Source organism: Phyllobates terribilis, unplaced genomic scaffold (assembly GCF_046119375.1).
Source record: "Phyllobates terribilis strain yellow unplaced genomic scaffold, ASM4611937v1 Scaffold_13__5_contigs__length_258822181, whole genome shotgun sequence".
NCBI lineage: Eukaryota > Metazoa > Chordata > Amphibia > Anura > Dendrobatidae > Phyllobates > Phyllobates terribilis.
In genome coordinates this window covers 99,218,685-99,238,289 of record NW_027362773.1, presented here as the reverse complement: position 1 = coordinate 99,238,289, position 19,605 = coordinate 99,218,685, and the positions used below count along the sequence as shown (strand labels likewise).

General features: G+C 46.1%; 1 protein-coding gene across 2 annotated transcripts in view; it reads right to left on the bottom strand.

Moving 5' to 3' along the window:
• Positions 1-285: 285 nt before the first annotated feature.
• DKK3 (dickkopf WNT signaling pathway inhibitor 3) overlaps positions 286-19,605 on the bottom strand; it is a 50,650-nt gene continuing 31,330 nt past the window's right edge. For both annotated transcript variants that reach the window (XM_073658289.1, XM_073658290.1), the window contains 4 exons: positions 9,184-9,276; positions 8,662-8,800; positions 6,524-6,677; positions 286-2,703 (listed from right to left, as the gene is read on the bottom strand). In XM_073658289.1, the coding sequence (XP_073514390.1) occupies positions 2,475-2,703; positions 6,524-6,677; positions 8,662-8,800; positions 9,184-9,276 (615 nt within the window). In that variant the 3' untranslated portion in view covers positions 286-2,474. The remainder of the gene's footprint in view (positions 2,704-6,523; positions 6,678-8,661; positions 8,801-9,183; positions 9,277-19,605) is intronic.

Sequence of the window (19,605 nt, the reverse complement as noted above, 5' to 3'; positions counted from 1 at the left end):
GTCTTGTTAATTGCCTATCATTTCTACCTGTTGTCTGTCTCATTTGCACAACAGCAGGAGAGATTGATTAACAATCAGTTTTGCTTCATAACTGAACAGTTTGATTTTACAGAAGTGTGATTGACTTGGAGTTACATTGTGTTGTTTAAGTGTTCCCTTTATTTTTTTTATATATATATAATATATATATATTCTTTTTTTTTTTTTTTTTTTTTTTGATTCCTCATGAAATATTTTTTAGTTTTCTAACTTTCTGCTTATTTTAATTTAAGCATCACAATCTGCACCAAGATATTAAATTAGTTTATTTACTAAACTCATGAGAATAATTTTTTCGGATAAATATATCAGGGGAAAAAATCATACACATGCAAACATAGGAATATATATATATAAATTAATGTGGACAGTATTATTGCACTTCCATCCAGCAAAGAGAGTGTCCAAAAACTGCAGCATATTCCTTTAAATATTGGGAATAAAAATTGTTTTTTTTAATCTATATTCTATAGATGACTGGTCAGTAAATAGTACGGGATTAGAAAAAAAAAAAAACAACAACATGGCTGCTTTCTTCAACGCCTTCCCCTGGGTTGTCTGACGTTGCAGCTATACTCTATTGAAGTGAATGGAACTGAGCTGCAATACCATATAGAACCTGTATACAGGTGTGGCGCTGTTTTTGGAAGAAATAGACTTTTCTATCCGTTACAAAGGGGTGCTCCACAATAGACAATCCTGACCCATGACTGCACGATCTACCATAAAGCACTTATGCTAGAGCGCTATAAATCTTGCAAATAATTAAGGATGGAAATGCAGATGTTATTAGAAAGTTTCAGAACTTTTCAGTATGCAGTGATTTCCAGACACACCTTTAATTCTAAGACTATCTTAGGGAGAGTTGTTACAGTAATGTACTCTCTGCTGTTCTGCGAGGTAATTCTCATTATGGAGCCATTTTTGTATACGGTGCTCAGTCATTGTGACAGTCATCCAGTATTTTTGGGGTTGCTGCAGCTCATCACCCCCGGTCATATTGTCCTGTTCCTCCCGAGTCGGGGGCTGAGATGACTCCTTTTCAGAAGTAAAACCCTTTACATAGAGACTTCCATTGCTGGCAGGGTGCCATCCTGCAGGTCCTGCTTTGTATAATGGTTTGCACGGTGCAAAAGTATTAACGTGGGAATGATGGCATTATCTGTGGTTTGTCGGGAAGCAAATTTGCTTTTACAGCGGGCCCTTCACCAGTTTGAGCATATGACGCTGACCACATCATGGAATAGCGGCTGCAGAGCTGAATGAAACATGATTTTACATTTTTTTTAATTTTTCCTCTCCATTGCGGAAATATTAGATACGAAGATCCAAGGGGGCATTAACAGAGATTCTTCTCTGGGGGGTGTATTTTTGGCCCTAGACGACATTGAGTAATCATAAGCAGAAGGCATCATACAGGGGGAAACACCTCCCCTACACCCCTTCCTCCAGGAACGCTTAGGATAGGTTCTGTCTGTGTGAGATGTGTAATGACACACAGCTCTGCTCTCCCCCCCCATCTCTGCACTTACAGTGGAGAGTACAGCACAGCCGAGTGTCATTACAAACACCTCCAGCAACTTTCATCATGGCAGTCAGTATGGGGTGAGGAAGGGGATTATAGCCTAGCTGTCAGTTCACCGAGGATGAAAACCTACCCTGACTTAATCCTTCTCCTTGCTGACAGTTTGTTACAGTTGTAACCAGTTTAGAACATAATTGCAACAAACCCTCAGTTGTGAGAAGTTATGTCTCTTTATTCAGCTTCTGGGTGCATGCGTTGTTTCCTTTCACTTAAAGCAAGCTGAGATCTTGAAATGGTGAAGAATAATACAAAGTTTGTTTCATATACAACAGTTAACCCCTTAATGACAGCTGAGGGGTGTTTTATTTTATGCTAGAGTGCTATGTTTTTATGGTGCTCCGGAATAAGGGTTGCACGAGAGATCGTGTAGTTGTGGGTCTGGATGATTTAACATTGAGTACAAAAAATATTTAAAAAAAAAATAAAAAATCGCCACACCTGTGCACAGGCTGTGCATAGTATTGCAGCTCAGTCCCATACACTTTAATGGAGTACAGCTGCAATGCTAGATACAACCCAGGGACAAGCGTGGAGCTCTGGGGAAGAAAGCAGACTTGTTTTTTTTCTGATCCCATACTCTTTACTGACCTGTCACCTATAGAATATGGATAATTAATTTATTCCCAATATTGATTTGACGTTGACTAATGATAAGCTGGGAGAAAAACACACACCCCCTGAGAAAAATGTCCGGTAATGCCCCCTCTGGGCTTAGTATAAGTTATAACCTAAACTTTAAAAGCGAATATCTTCCCCCACATCGAGAAGTTAAAAGATAAGAACTACGTTGTGCTCCGTTCTGCAGCCGGTGTAACATGCGCAAACTGGTGAAAGGTTTTCTTAATGATCTTTAAATATAATCTATGATGTGCGTCCGAGGGGCAAGTTCTGACTCCTTGTCAATCACGTCTTCAGACGCGCTGAGGTCCTGTTCAAATCCTGTGGGCACAATGAGGCTGTCTTCATAGACAATTCCATCTTGGGGTGCAGGGGTGAAAAATGACACGTCCTCGTCGATGAGGTCCGGATTATTTCTCTTAAGTAGAGATGGATCTTCGCAGACAGATACCAAGCTGTGACTAAGAAAACAGGAAAAGAAATCAGTGCAATGTAGCAGCCAGGAGAGCGCTGCAGCGGAGGCTGGGCCAGGTGAGAGGAGGGTACGAGCATTGTATTTGGGCCACTATGAGGCTCTTATATACTCAGTATCTTTCCTTTCTGCAATATTCTATACAGGGAATATTTAACTGATCTGCCTTGTGTACTAAAGACTAAAAGACTCTGCTTTGTATATAATACATTACATCACCCACCGCCTTGTATGTAATGCATTGATCTCTGTATTGTATATTATAGATTACATCACCCTCTGCCTAGTATATAATACATTACATCGCTCTCTGCCTCGTATATAATACATTACATCGCTCACCTGCCTTGTAAATGTTACATTACATCACCCTCCACCTAGTATATACTACATTACAACGCTCTCCGTATTGTAAATAAAACATTACATCGCTCTCTGCCTCGTATATAATACATTATATCGCTCTCTGCCTCGTATATAATACATTACATCGCTCTCTGCCTCGTATATAATACATTACATCGCTCTCTGCCTCGTATATAATACATTATATCGCTCTCTGCCTCGTATATAATACATTACATCGCTCTCTGCCTCGTATATAATACATTACATCGCTCACCTGCCTTGTAAATGTTACATTACATCACCCTCCACCTAGTATATACTACATTACAACGCTCTCCGTATTGTAAATAAAACATTACATCGCTCTCCGCCTCGTATAGAATACATTACATCGCTCTCTGCCTCGTATATAATACATTACATCGCTCTGTGCCTTGTATATAATACATTACATCGCTCTCTGCCTCGTATATAATACATTACATCGCTCTCTGCCTCGTATATAATACATTACATCGCTCTCTGCCTCGTATATAATACATTACATCGCTCTCCGCCTCGTATATAATACATTACATCGAGCTCTGCGTCGTATATAGAATACATTACATTGCTCTCCTAATTGTATGTAGTACATTACATTCCTATCCACCTTGTATATAATACATTACAGACTTATCCGCCTTGTATATAATACATTACATCGCTTTCTACCTCGTATATAATACATTACTCTGTCCTGTATATAATGCATTACATTGCTCTCCATCTTGTATATAATACGCCGCTCTCTGTATTGTATATAATACATCACATCACTCTTTGCCTTGTATATAATACATTACATCGCTCTCCTAATTGTATATAATACATTACATAACTCTCAGTCTTGTATATAATACATTACATCGCTCTGTGCCTCGTATATAATACATTACATCTCTCTCCGCCTCGTATATAATACATTACATCGCTCTCCTAATTGTATGTAATACATTACATTCCTATCCGCCTTGTATATAATACATTACAGACCTATCCGCCTTGTAGATAATACATTATATCGCTCTCCTAATTGTATATAATACATTACATCGCTCTCTGCCTCGTATATAATACATTACACTGTGTCCTGTATATAATGCATTACATCGCTCTCCATCTTGTATATAATACATTACATCGCTCTGTGCCTTGTATATAATACATTACATCTCTCTCCGCCTCGTATATAATACATTACATCACTCTCAGTCTTGTATATAATACGTCGCTCTCCGCCTCGTATATAATACATTACATCACTCTCAGTCTTGTATATAATACGTCGCTCTCCGCCTCGTATATAATACATTACATCACTCTCAGTCTTTTATATAATACGTCGCTCTCCGCCTCGTATATAATACATTACATCGCTCTGTGCCTTGTATATAATACATTACATCGCTCTCTGCCTCGTATATAATACATTACATCGCTCTCTGCCTCGTATATAATACATTACATCGCTCTCCGCCTCGTATATAATACATTACATCGAGCTCTGCGTCGTATATAGAATACATTACATTGCTCTCCTAATTGTATGTAGTACATTACATTCCTATCCGCCTTGTATATAATACATTACAGACTTATCCGCCTTGTATATAATACATTACATCGCTTTCTGCCTCGTATATAATACATTACTCTGTCCTGTATATAATGCATTACATTGCTCTCCATCTTGTATATAATACGCCGCTCTCTGTATTGTATATAATACATTACATCACTCTTTGCCTTGTATATAATACATTACATCGCTCTCCTAATTGTATATAATACATTACATAACTCTCAGTCTTGTATATAATACATTACATCGCTCTGTGCCTCGTATATAATACATTACATCTCTCTCCGCCTCGTATATAATACATTACATCGCTCTCCTAATTGTATGTAATACATTACAGACCTATCCGCCTTGTATATAATACATTATATCGCTCTCCTAATTGTATATAATACATTACATCGCTCTCTGCCTCGTATATAATACATTACTCTGTGTCCTGTATATAATGCATTACATCGCTCTCCATCTTGTATATAATACATTACATCGCTCTCCGCCTCGTATATAATACATTACATCACTCTCAGTCTTGTATATAATACGTCGCTCTCCGCCTCGTATATAATACATTACATCGCTCTCTGCCTCGTATATAATACATCACTCACCGCCTCGTATATAATACATTACATCGCTCTGTGCCTCGTATATAATACATTACATCGCTCTGTGCCTTGTATATAATACATTACATCACTCTCCGCCTCGTATATAATACATTACATCGCTCTGTGCCTTGTATATAATACATTACATCACTCTCCGCCTCGTATATAATACATTACATCACTCTCCGCCTCGTATATAATACATTACATCGCTCTCCGCCTCGTATATAATACATTACATCGCTCTCCGCCTCGTATATAATACATTACATCGCTCTCCGCCTCGTATATAATACATTACATCGCTCTCCGCCTCGTATATAATACATTACATCGCTCTCTGCCTCGTATATAATACATTACATCACTCTCCGCCTCGTATATAATACATTACATCGCTCTCTGCCTCGTATATAATACATTACATCACTCTCCGCCTCGTATATAATACATTACATCGCTCTCTGCCTCGTATATAATGCATTACATCGCTCTCCGCCTCGTATATAATACATTACATCGCTCTCCGCCTCGTATATAATACATTACATCGCTCTCCGCCTCGTATATAATACATTACATCGCTCTCCGCCTCGTATATAATACATTACATCGCTCTCTGCAATTAAAAATCAGTCACCAGAATCCTGTGAATCTCATCTGCATTAAGTCAGTCACTAGGTTCCCATCTACATGATATCTTGGACAGCTCATTGCTCTCTGCGTTGAATGTTTGGCACCACCCCACACTCCATGTTACACATCTGACGCTCTGCATCGTGCGTTAGTTCTCTATTTCTCCGTTTTGTATATCAGTGACCACAATGTGTTTGCATTATATATAAGTCAATATAATGCTTCCTGATTCTATCAGGATCTCTTGTACATTGTATATTAGTAGTGTGCTGACGCTAATTTATCAGCATTGTATGTGTGACAGTAGATTGCTCTCAGCAGTGTATGTTACAGTGGTCCTGTCTATCAGACTCTCTGCCTTTCTATTCCACCCAGAATATTGTATCAGTTTTGTACATAAACCATCATTTATAACGGAGCAATCAATCAAAATCTCAATATTTAATTTCTTGCTTGAGAGTTAACTCTCAGGTCTTAGCCGGACCCATGGCGTATAATTCTGCCCAATTTCTCTGCTTTATGTTCTGTTCTACCATTTACAGGCACTTGAACTGAGACACTGTGAGCCTCGTGCCTCTGGCATTAGTCACCTTTGAGGCTTGCAGAGAAGTCCGCTGGGACAGGGGCAAAAGTTTGCAGGAACATCAGATTCTAACTCCCAAGCGAAGAGTTCTAGTAATGGATTCAGATTTTGGCACTGCTCTCCCTTACCAGGCAGCGGGGTGCACACAGGAAACAGGAGACCTGCAAGAAGACCAGAGCGTTAATCAGGGACCCCGAAGCTGCCACCAGGACAACATTATGTATCTTATTTCACAGTTTGCATTTATTTATAATATGCATCTACTTTACTTATCTTCCGATTTATTGTAGCTTTTCTCCACTCACATCCAAAGCTGCAATTACAATTGTTCTGGCTATTGATTAGAATGATTACCATCATTTTAAATCTGTTTCCACTCAAACTTTTCCAAGATCAAATATTAATATGTAGTATATATTTTGCAACAATAGTCTACGCTGTATGGTCAGTGGCCTCCAGGGGGCGGCAGAGACATGCAAGGCTGCATAGCCCCGATTCTCCGAGGTCACTGACAGCTGGTCCTTATCCTGAACCCATAAGAATAACCCTATCAGGGTGTGATCATTCGGGGTCAGATATCCCCCAGTGATGAGCAGAATGAAGCCGCGACCAGCCCCTGTTTAACCATTAAGATGGTGTTGTGAATCTCAGACACCGACATTTAACATTTTCAAAACAGGTAGTCGCGAAGGGTGTCGATGGGCCCTCAACTTTGTGCTACTGTTTAGCCCAGCCACTGACCAGGCTTCATAGGAGATCGCCATTTTACTTTCATTTGATCACTATACTGCTCCAATTAGCACAAGCAAAACCAAAGAAGTGAGCTGGAGCACATGTGCTCCAGCTCACTTCCTTGGGTTTGCTTTAGTTTTTTGTAGTTTTTACATATAGGGATGTGGCTCCTCCTTTTTTGGGCTGTACATTTATTCTTTATAGCTTTCCACGGTCAGGTGTCTAAACAGTCAGGCCTGGGTCATGCTCTGCCCCCGTTTATTGAGGCTTGCTGGCACAGACAAGAGATAGGACCATCCTGATTGGGTACACCTCTTCATGGTGGGATGTTTTTTTTTTGATCGAAATAGTGTCACGCTTATGTCAGAAGCAGGACGGGGCACAATGAGACTGAAGGGAAGGGGAGCTCTGCCACTAGGGAAATATTAAAGGGGGCACCCCTGACACTTGCCCTCCGTAACCCTAAGCTCTCTAGTGTCCCTAAACGGGTTCTTTCACCATGTGCAGCGAGCACGTTCCTATCCCTGTCTCACCCTGAGTATGACCCCGATTAGTGCGTAGGGCAGCAGGAACGCTAGTCCTGATCTATGTTACAGACACAAACCGGGATAAAAGAAACCGCAATCACTCAACGTGCTCCCAGACTACAGAAAGGGATAAAAGGTGAGGCAAACCAAATAGAAGATAAGGTAAGGAAAAACCACTCAAATATCCAAACAGATATCTGCAGAGACAACTCCTAGATAATCTCACAGCACACAGCACACACCTCCAGCTCCAAACCAGGTTATAGCAAGCTATCACTTGCAAATACTCAAGCTAAGAGGTGAGCATTTATACCATAGGGGAGTGGAGAAATCAGAACAGCTGAGATAAGTAAGGATGGAGAGCTCTAGGAGACAAACAGAACTGTTTAACCCTTGCAACACCAGAACAAGAGAAATCTGCACAGCTAACTGGAAGGCAAAGCAGATCCATCGCAGGTGCACGTGTAGCCTGACCCCTCTCTGTCGCTGTATCCTCGTGACAGTCCCCTGTTATTTACATGTACTATTTGCTTATTTAGCTACTGCAGGGTATTTGCTCATTTTGTTTTTATCCCAGGTTATATGGCCTGGCGTTGTAGCGTTGAAAAGTGGCTCCTGGGAGACTTTGGAGAAATGGCAAAAAACATGCTCTCATTGCGGCTATGTTTATGCAAAAAAAAATGTATGAACCTTTGAAAAAGAGGAGGGAAAAAAAACAAAAAAGAAAAGTGTCCCAATACGGAAAGGATTTACAGGAACTCTGAATGCAACTTAGGATGTGACTAGAGTACAAGACGTGATACAAAGACTCATCATTGCTGGTGATCAGGCTGAATACAGTATATGGACAGCTTCCTATGAGACATGGACAGGAGTATATAGTTACTTGTATGCATTGCACAGCACAGCCCGGGGCCGCAGTCCTGCTGAGTTTCACAGATTGTCCCGCTCTGACCTTTGGGGGACTTTCTGCACTGTCCCCACACACACAGCCGCCCCTCGCAGCACTCCCCGTCCCTTGTGCACTGCAGAACCAAGAGAAGATCTCATGAGAAAAACAACCACAGATAACAGCTAATACATATAACCCGGAAATAAATCTCTAATTTTACACTACTTTATTAGAAAAGTTAAACTTTATTTCTTCGTCACTTTTTTCTCACTCTGTTAAAATCATCTGACATTAGTAGATTTCCTGTATCTACAGTTCCACATCAATTTGTTCTCCCCATCTCTATTCACATCCAGAGCTGCACATAAAAAATGTTTCTCTTCCCAAAGGTCCTAAAGAGTAGGAGCCAGGAGAATCATGAATGCAGCTCCGGAAGCAATTGGTGTATTCCAATTTACTATTTTTATCTTCGGAAAAGACCTGCTAAAAAAATTGTCAGAACGCCTCCATTCTTACCATCTCCTCCTCTTTACACGGCAGGCACCTGTAGTGAACGCTTGATAGATGACAGTAATTTCCAGCCCTGCAGTCCTCGTCCACGATGCACTCCTATAATGACACATACGTGAGAACCAACGTCATCCACAAGCGATATGGTGTCTTACCCAATAATGTTGGAAGTTCCTATTCTTTTGTATCTGAATTGTGTATATTAAAAGCAAAACTTTATATAAAAAAAACATCAATATACACTCAATATAAAATGAATAAAAATGTCCCAAATGTATGTGTAGTATAACAGTTTATGTAGATTATGCTACCATACATACATGTAATTTATGCTGCCATAGTGTACACATAACGAATGCTATCATGTAGCATAAATAATTATGAATTACGAATAATTAATGCCACCATCCAGTACATATAAACACTGCCACATTGTACACAATACCAACATTCAGTAAACATAAATAACACTGCCATACAGTACACATTCCACCATTCTGTATACATAACACTGTCATATTGAACACAATACCACCATAAAGTATACATAAAAAACACTGCCATACTGTACACATGCACCATCATGTATACATAACACTGCTATACTATGCACATGCCACCACCAGTACACCTGAATAACACTGCACACAGAAATAATGCTGCCATACTATACACATAATGCCAACTTCCAGTACACACAAATAACACTGCCATACTATACACAGAATGCCACCTTCCAGTACACATAAATAACACTGCCATACTATACACATAATGCCACCTTCCAGTACACAGAAATAACACTGCCATACTATACACTTAATGCCACCATCCAGCACACAGAAATAACACTGCCATGCTATACACATAATGCCACCATCCAGCACACAGAAATAACACTGCCATGCTATACACATAATGCCACCATCCAGCACACAGAAATAACACTGCCATACTATACACATAATGCCACCATCCAGCACACAGAAATAACACTGCCATACTATACACATAATGCCACCATCCAGCACACAGAAATAACACTGCCATACTATACACATAATGCCACCATCCAGCACACAGAAATAACACTGCCATACTATACACATAATGCCACCATCCAGCACACAGAAATAACACTGCCATGCTATACACATAATGCCACCATCCAGCACACAGAAATAACACTGCCATGCTATACACATAATGCCACCATCCAGCACACAGAAATAACACTGCCATACTATACACATAATGCCACCATCCAGCACACAGAAATAACACTGCCATACTATACACATAATGCCACCATCCAGCACACAGAAATAACACTGCCATACTATACACATAATGCCACCATCCAGCACACAGAAATTACTCTTCCACACTGTACATGAATTACACATCAATGTAAAGGCCACCAGGATGCCCCCATTGTCAGTAATATCATAGCCAGCAGAGTATAGCAGTGGTATCTGTGCTAATCTAGGACTGGAAGTTAAATTGTTAGTTTGATTTAGTTTTTTATTTATTTCTTCTATTTAAATAGCACCAGAATTCTGCAATGAATTTTTTTAAAAATGTATCACTTTATTAGTCAGAACTTTGTTTTGCTGATACAATTCTGTCTATCTGCAGCCAGGGGGAGCTCCCTGTATATAGATATATACAACTAGAATTCAGGTCAGGGATGTACATTTAGAAAGAAGCCAAAACAGCACAGCTGCATACTCTGCGTAGTGGCCGTTCCCTGGTAGTGCATTTCAGCTCCTATTTCAGAGCTCAGGATCTGAGCTGCAGTAGGATGAGCTGCTCTGGATGTGACCAATCAGCTGATCAGTGGGAGTGCCGGGTGTCAGATCTCCAGATCTGATATTGATCATGCATCCTATGGACAAGTCATCAATATCAAATAAGTCATAGCTCCCAACCGCCCCGGTTTCTGCGGGACTGTCCCTCTTTGAGGGCTCAGTCTTGCGTCCCGTCACGACTCAGCTGTTCTCCCGGCTGTGGAGGGTGGTGGGATGGGTTCTGGCGTTGGAGCAGTGGGCACAGGTAGTAGCCGACAGCTACCACGTGCCAGCTGCTAAAGAAAACGAATATTCACTCCTCTCCACGAGTGGAGAGGAGTTAATATTCATTCTCCTTTAATAGCGCACACTGTCAGCTGCTGGCTTCCTGCTGCGGCTCTGCGATCCTGTGTGCTCACTATTAGAGAGGATGAATATTCACTCTTCTCCACGCCCATGGGCGTGGGGGGAGTGAATATTCAGTCTCTTTAGTAGCGGGCACAGAGGATCGCTGAGCCGCAGCAGGATAATGGCCGCTGCTGTGTGCGCTATTAAGGAGAATGACTATTTACTCCTCTCCAGGGGCATGGCCAAAATTTGCCGCGATGCGCTACGCGCACAGCATGTTCTGTCGCTCTTTCTCTTTTTCAAAAGTTGAGAGGTATGAATAAGTTGACTGCCCCTTTAAGTTTATTGTAGAGGGCTACAAATTGCTGCAGTCACCGCTATGACGCCGAGCTTGGTGGTTGCATCTTTTAGCATGCAGCCTGGTGGTTACAGTAAATCACAGACACCCAGCTTTGTGGCTCGGGCACCAGGAGGCAGCGGTGCCATCTTCCTCCCCCTTCTTGTAAAGTATTATGAGGGTCTGGATTGTGCTCCTGTAGGTTTCACTAGCATTGGCCTGAAGCCTGACAGCACAATGCACAGCTCCCCACAGGACACACCGACTCCCCGTTGGCAGCCAGACACGCTCCACAGCCGGCTCCACTACTCCATTGCTTGCCCGCTGTGCCACCCATATCAGTATCCATATTGTGTCCCATTCGTTACATTTCGGGCTCCAGCAGCGGCACAGACCTGTCCTATCCATCACTTTGGCTTCCAAGACAAGAGGCGAGAAGCTGACGGGTCATCATGAAGGCCAATCAGTGAAATAAAACAATTCCTATATCTCCCAGGTTTTATTCAATCACCAAGTACACAATGTACCAGCGACTATGTGATTACGTTTCTCCTATTATTGGGACGTAGCTGTCACAGAGATGAGCTATAAACCATGTGAGGGACCCGATAAGAAAAAACAAACTATGTGTATATATATATATCTATCTATATAATTGTCTTATCCCGTCTGTCTGTCTTTCAGTCTGTCTGTCTGTCCTGGAAATCCTGGGTCGCTGATTGGTCCGGCCGCGGCCAATCAGCGATGCGGCATTTCAGAAAAACATGGCGGCCATTAGCGGCTCATGTGTGGCACGGAGGTCAGCGGCGATGCAGCCGGCTGCTCGCAGCATAAGTCCCCCGCCCGCAGGCGCCGCTGACCTACATGCGGCTATCGTCGGAAGATCAACGGCTATGGCCGCTTATCTCCCGAGGACAAGTGTGATGCCCCTCCCCTCCTTTCCCCTCCCCTCTCCTCCCGTCCCTCCCCCCCGCTCGATCAGGACCTCGGCACCCGGCGTCATACTTACCCCTCCCCTCCCCTCCTCTCCCCTCCTCTCCCCTCCCCTCCTCTCCCCTCCCCTCTCCTCCCGTCGCTCCCCCCGCTCGATCAGGACCCCGGCACCCGGCGTCATACTTACCCCTCCCCGTGCCTGCGCAGCAGCTCCTGTGTCTTCCGCTGCAGCTCTGTGACGTCTCAGGTCAGAGGGCGCGGTGACGTCTTTACACCGCGCTCTCTCCTGACCGGTCACAGCGCACAGCGTGAATATGCCGGCTACGCTGGAGTCCAGAGAAGCAGTGCGGTGAGTACTGGATTTTTTTTTTTTTTTGTATGGGGCCATAGGGGACCTGCATGGGGCGCTATGGGGGGATGGGACATCCTGCATGGGGTATTATATAGGGGGGATGTGACAGCCTGCATGGGGCATTATATGGGGGGAGAGGTGACATCCTGCATGGGCCATTATATGGGGGGAGAGGTGACATCCTACATGGGGCATTATATGGGGGAGAGGTGACATCCTGCATGGGGCATTATATAGGGGGGATGTGACATCCTGCATGGGGCATTATATAGGGGGGATGTGACATCCTGCATGGGGTATTATATACGGGGGATGTGACATCCTGCATGGGGTATTATATGCATGGGGTATTATATACGGGGGATGTGACTTCCTGCATGGGGTATTATAAAGGAGGGTCCGGAGACATATGCTAGAATACCCAATGCATTAGAATCGGGCCACCATCTAGTATATATATAATATATACAGTACAGACCAAAAGTTTGGACACACCTTCTCATTTAAAGATTTTTCTGTATTTTCATGACTATGAAAATTGTACATTCACACTGAAGGCATCAACACTATGAATTAACACATGTGGAATTATATACTTAAAAAAAAAGTGTGAAACTACTGAAAATATGTCTTGTATTCTAGGTTCTTCAAAGTAGCCACCTTTTGCTTTGATGACTGCTTTGCACACTCTTGGCATTCTCTTGATGAGCTTCAAGAGGTAGTCACCAGAAATGGTTTTCACTTCACAGGTGTGCCCTGTCAGGTTTAATAAGTGGGATTTCTTGCCTTATAAATGGGGTTGGGAACATCAGTTTTTGTTGTGCAGAAGTCTGGTGGATACACAGCTGATAGTCCTACTGAATAGACTGTTAGCTGCTTTTTTCTTGCCATAACACAAATTCTAAGTAAAGAAAAACGAGTGGCCATCATTACTTTAAGAAATGAAGGTCAGTCAGTCCGAAAAATTGGGCAAACTTTGAAAGTGTCCCCAAGTGCAGTTGCAAAAACCATCAAGCGCTACAAAGAAACAGGCTCACATGAGGACTGCCCCAGGAAAGGAAGACCAAGAGTCACCTCTGCTTCTGAGGATAAGTTTATCCGAGTCACCAGCCTCAGAAATCGCAGATTAACAGCAGCTCAGATTAGAGACCAGGTCAATGCCACACTGAGTTCTAGCAGCAGACACATCTCTACAACAACTGTTAAGAGGAGACTTTGTGCAGCAGGCCTTCATGGTAAAATAGCTGCTAGGAAACCACTGCTAAGGACAGGCAACAAGCAGAAGAGACTTGTTTGGGCTAAAGAACACAAGGAATGGACATTAGACCAGTGGAAATCTGTGCTTTGGTCTGATGAGTCCAAATTTGAGATCTTTGGTTCCAACCACCGTGTCTTTGTGCGACGCAGAAAAGGTGAACGGATGGACTCTACATGCCTGGTTCCCACCGTGAAGCATGGAGGAGGAGGTGTGATGGTGTGGGGGTGCTTTGCTGGTGACACTGTTGGGGATTTATTCAAAATTGAAGGCATAGTGAACCAGCATGGCTACCACAGCATCTTGCAGCGGCATGCTATTCCATCCGGTTTGCGTTTAGTTGGACCATCATTTATTTTTCAACAGGACAATGACCCCAAACACACCTCCAGGCTGTGTAAGGGCTATTTTACCAAGGAGAGTGATGGGGTGCTACGCCAGATGACCTGGCCTCCACAGTCACCAGACCTGAACCCAATCGAGATGGTTTGGGGTGAGCTGGACCGCAGAATGAAGGCAAAAGGGCCAACAATTGCTAAGCATCTCTGGGAACTCCTTCAAGATTGTTGGAAGACCATTTCCGGTGACTACCTCTTGAAGCTCATCAAGAGAATGCCAAGACATATTTTCAGTTGTCTCACACTTTTTTGTTAAGTATATAATTCCACATGTGTTAATTCATAGTTTTGATGTCTTCAGTGTGAATGTACAATTTTCATAGTCATGAAAATATAGAAAAATCTTTAAATGAGATGGTGTGTCCAAACTTTTGGTCTGTACTGTATATATCAGGGTGAATAATTCTCTGCAATCCACTTGTTATTAATGGTGTAGACTATTGTTTCCTCTCCCACAAGTCCTACAGTCTTTACCTAACCTGAAATTGCTGATATCAGGGAACAGTAGATTGCATTTGCCTGCCCTACTGTTTAGCTCTCCCCATTCTGCAACGGTTGATAACAGGGAGCAATATCTTCCATTTCTGGCTGGGCACAGATCATTAGCTGCTGGCAGGATCATGCAGGATGTAGCTAAGCATCCACAGAGCAGACACTGAGTCATTTATATGTCTGAGGGAAGGCGGCCACTGGAAACACGCAGATCAGAAGCCACAAGTCTCATCCGATTCCTAAAGGGGTTCAGTGCAGGACAAGGTGAAGATCATGCAAGGGCTCGGCGCAGGGAAAGGCTATGTTCACAGGGGAGCGCAGGACAGGACGAAGATCACACAAGGGCTTGGCACAGGGGGGCGCAGGACAGGGTGAAGATCACACAAGGGCTCGGCACAGGGAAGGGCTATGTTTACAGGGGGGTGCAGGACAGGGCGAAGATCACACAAGGGCTCGGCACAGGGGGGCACAGGACAGGGCGAAGATCACACAAGGGCTCGGCGCAGGGCAGGGCTATGTTCACAGGGGGGGGCGCAGGACAGGGCGAAGATCACACAAGGGCTCGGCACAGGGGAGGCACAGGACAGGGCGAAGATCACACAAGGGCTCGGTGCAGGACTATGTTCACAGCGGGGCTCAGGACAGGGCGATGATAACACTGGAGTTCAGCACCGGACAAGGAGATGATCAAATGAGGGCGCAGGACCGAGCGATGATCATGCTGGGGCTCGGCGAAGGGCTGGGCGACGATCACATTGGGGCTCAGTGCAGGACAAAGTGATGATCACACGGGGTCTCAAGGGTAGGACAAGGTGATAATCACACTGCAGGGCGATGATCACACTGGGGTCTCAGTGCAGAACAAGGTGATGATCACACTGGGGTCTCAGTGCAGGACAAGGTGATGATCACACTGGAAGCTCAGTGCAGGGACAGGGCGAAGATCACACGGGGGTTCCGCGCAGGACAGGGCGATGATCACATGGGCTCTCGGCGCAGGACTGGGCGATGATCTCATGGGGGCTCAGGACATGGCGATGATCACACTGGGGTTCGGCACAGGACTGGGCGATGATCACACTGGGGCTCAGCTCAGGACAGGGTGATGATCACACTGGGGCTCGGCACAGGACAGTACGATGATCACACGGGGGCTCTGCGCAGGACAGGGCGATGATCACATGGGGGTTCGGTGCAGGACAGGGCGATGATCACACGGGGGATTGGCGCAAGACAGGGCAATGATCACACTGGGGGCTCAGCGCAGGGCAGGGCGACGATCACACTGGGGCTCAGTGCAGGACAAAGCGATGATCACACGGGGTCTCAAGGGTAGAACAAGGTGATAATCATACTGGGGCTCGGCACAGGGCAGGGCGATGATCACACTGGGGTCTCAGTGCAGGACAAGGTGATGATCACACTGGGGTCTCAGTGCAGGACAATGTGGCGCCCCTGAGGGTTCAGTCGCCACAGAGGTACTGCAACTCACCCAGAGGTGTGGTATCTCCTTCTCTCAGGTAAGGAGGGAGTGCTGCCCGGAACCCCAACACTCACATTCAACACTACACTATTCCAGGCCGGTTGGAAGGGCAACATGCATGTGCGTAGCTGCTGAGCCCTGTCCCTGGCTGGAGTGGGGGGAACCCAAAGGTAGGGGGAACCAGTAGTGGATGTGGGTGGAGGAAGCAGTTTAGGGGAGCACCATTGAAGGAGGTATATAAAGGGAAGCCATCTTAGGGTGGTAGGACAGTTCAGTAGGTCAGTGGAAGAAGACAGTCCGGGAGCAGAGTCTCTTTAGGAGCTCTGCTCTACAAGAAGGGCCCATTCCTGGAGGCCCAGGAGGGGAGCAGAGGAGTAGGCTCCGATTTACAGAAGGGATCCCAGGGGGTACGGCGAGTGCAGGATGGCACCGGTATGCCCCGAATCTGTCAGAAGACAGAGGGATCGTAGGCCGCAAGAAGGGGACCGGCCCCTGGACCAGTCGTATAACTTCAAGTCTCGGCTGGAAAAACCAGAGGCTTCTGGCTTTCATAGACCAGTTGCCGCAGCCTTATTCTAATCTCCGTGAGGGTCAAGCAGGTCTGGGAACTCCAGCAAGACAGGAGGGACCTCAGAGCACCTGAGCGGGATTGAGAGTGGGGAAGCGCAGGGCAGGAGAGAGAAGACCCAGCGTGAAGATGGTCTAGCTAGGAACACAAAAAAGAGGGGTTCCGTCAGGTGCTCCTAATCTTCCTGAGGAAGTGCTGAACCCCTGCCTGGTGAGTGCAGCGCGATGTGGGAGGCTGGCACACGTACAGTGCACCAGTGGAACTGTCATAAGAACTGTGAGTAAAGACTCGGATGACTGCACCGCACTGCCTCCGTCCATTCTTTATCTGCGCCATCTTTCCCTCCCTGCACTACAACGCCCAGCACAACCCTCGCTTGCTACACTGCCCTGAGGCCTGCTGCTCCACCTGTGGGGAGCCGTTCCATCATAAGCTGCCCTAACATCTGCCTCAGAGGACTGCTCCGCAGCGGCTGCTCCCTTTTGGCCGCATTCCACAGGTGGCGTCACGAACACTTTACAAATCCTCTATAAATAATTCCCCTTTTTTTTTTGTAGACCGCCCTGGGCCACGGACCGGGCCAGCCACCGTGATATCCCCCACCGGCATCCAGAGGCCCGGCTGCCGAGTACTCCACGGCTCTGGGGGCGCGTCAACAAGGCGATGATCACACTGGGAGCTCAGTGCAGGGACAGGGTGATAATCACACAGGAGCTTGGGGTAGGACAAGGTGATGATCAGATGGGGACTCGGCACAGGACAGGGCAATGATCACATGGGGGCTTGGCGCAGGACAGGGCGATGATCACATGGGGGTTCGGCGCAGGACTGGGCGATGATCACACGGGGCTTCGGCGCAGGACTAGGCGATGATCACATGGGGGCTCGGCACAGGACTGGGCGATGATCACATGGGGGCTCAGGACATGGCGATGATCACACTGGGGCTCGGCACAGGACAGTATGATGATAACACGGGGGCTCGGCGCAGGACAAGGCGATGATCACATGGGAGTTCAGTGCAGGACAGGGCGATGATCACACGGGGTTCGGCGCAGGACAGGGCGATGATCACACGGGGGATTGGCGCAAGACAGGGCAATGATCACACTGGGGGCTCAGCGCAGGGCAGGGCGATGATCACACTGGGGCTTATTGTAGGACAAAGCGATGATCACACGGGGTCTCAAAGGTAGGACAAGGTTATGATCACACTGGGGCTCGGCACAGGGCAGGGCGATGATCACACTGGGGTCTCAGTGCAGGACAAGACGATGATCATACTGGGGTCTCAGTGCAGGACAAGGCGATGATCACACTGGGAGCTCAGTGCAGGGACAGAGTGATAATCACACAGGAGCTTGGGGTAGGACAAGGTGAAAATCACATGGGGACTCGACACAGGACAGGGCAATGATCACACGGGGGCTCAGCGCTGGACAGGGCGATGATCACAAGGGGGTTCGGCGCAGGACTGGGCGATGATCACACGGGGCTTCGGCGCAGGACTAGGCGATGATCACATGGGGGCTCGGCACAGGACTGGGCGATGATCACATGGGGGCTCAGGACATGGCGATGATCACACTGGGGCTCGGCACAGGACAGTATGATGATAACACGGGGGCTCGGCGCAGGACAAGGCGATGATCACATGGGAGTTCAGTGCAGGACAGGGCGATGATCACACGGGGTTCGGCGCAGGACAGGGCGATGATCACACGGGGGATTGGCGCAAGACAGGGCAATGATCACACTGGGGGCTCAGCGCAGGGCAGGGCGATGATCACACTGGGGCTTATTGTAGGACAAAGAGATGATCACACGGGGTCTCAAAGGTAGGACAAGGTTATGATCACACTGGGGCTCGGCACAGGGCAGGGCGATGATCACACTGGGGTCTCAGTGCAGGACAAGACGATGATCATACTGGGGTCTCAGTGCAGGACAAGGCGATGATCACACTGGGAGCTCAGTGCAGGGACAGAGTGATAATCACACAGGAGCTTGGGGTAGGACAAGGTGAAAATCACATGGGGACTCGACACAGGACAGGGCAATGATCACACGGGGGCTCAGCGCTGGACAGGGCGATGATCACAAGGGGGTTCGGCACAGGACTGGGCGATGATCAGACGGGGCTTCGGCGCAGGACTAGGCGATGATCATATGGGGGCTCGGCGCAGGACTGGGCGATGATCACACTGGGGCTCAGCACAGGACAGGGTGATGATCACACTGGGGCTCAGCACAGGACAGGGTGATGATCAGACGGAGGCTCGGCACAGGACAGTACGATGATCACACGGGGGATCGGCGCAGGACAGGGCGATGATCACACAGGGTTCGGCGCAAGACAGGGCAATGATCACACGGGGGCACGGCACAGGACAAGGCGATGATCACACGGGGGCTCAACGCAGGACAGGGCAATGGTCACACTGGGGCTCACACAGTGTAGGACAGGTTAAT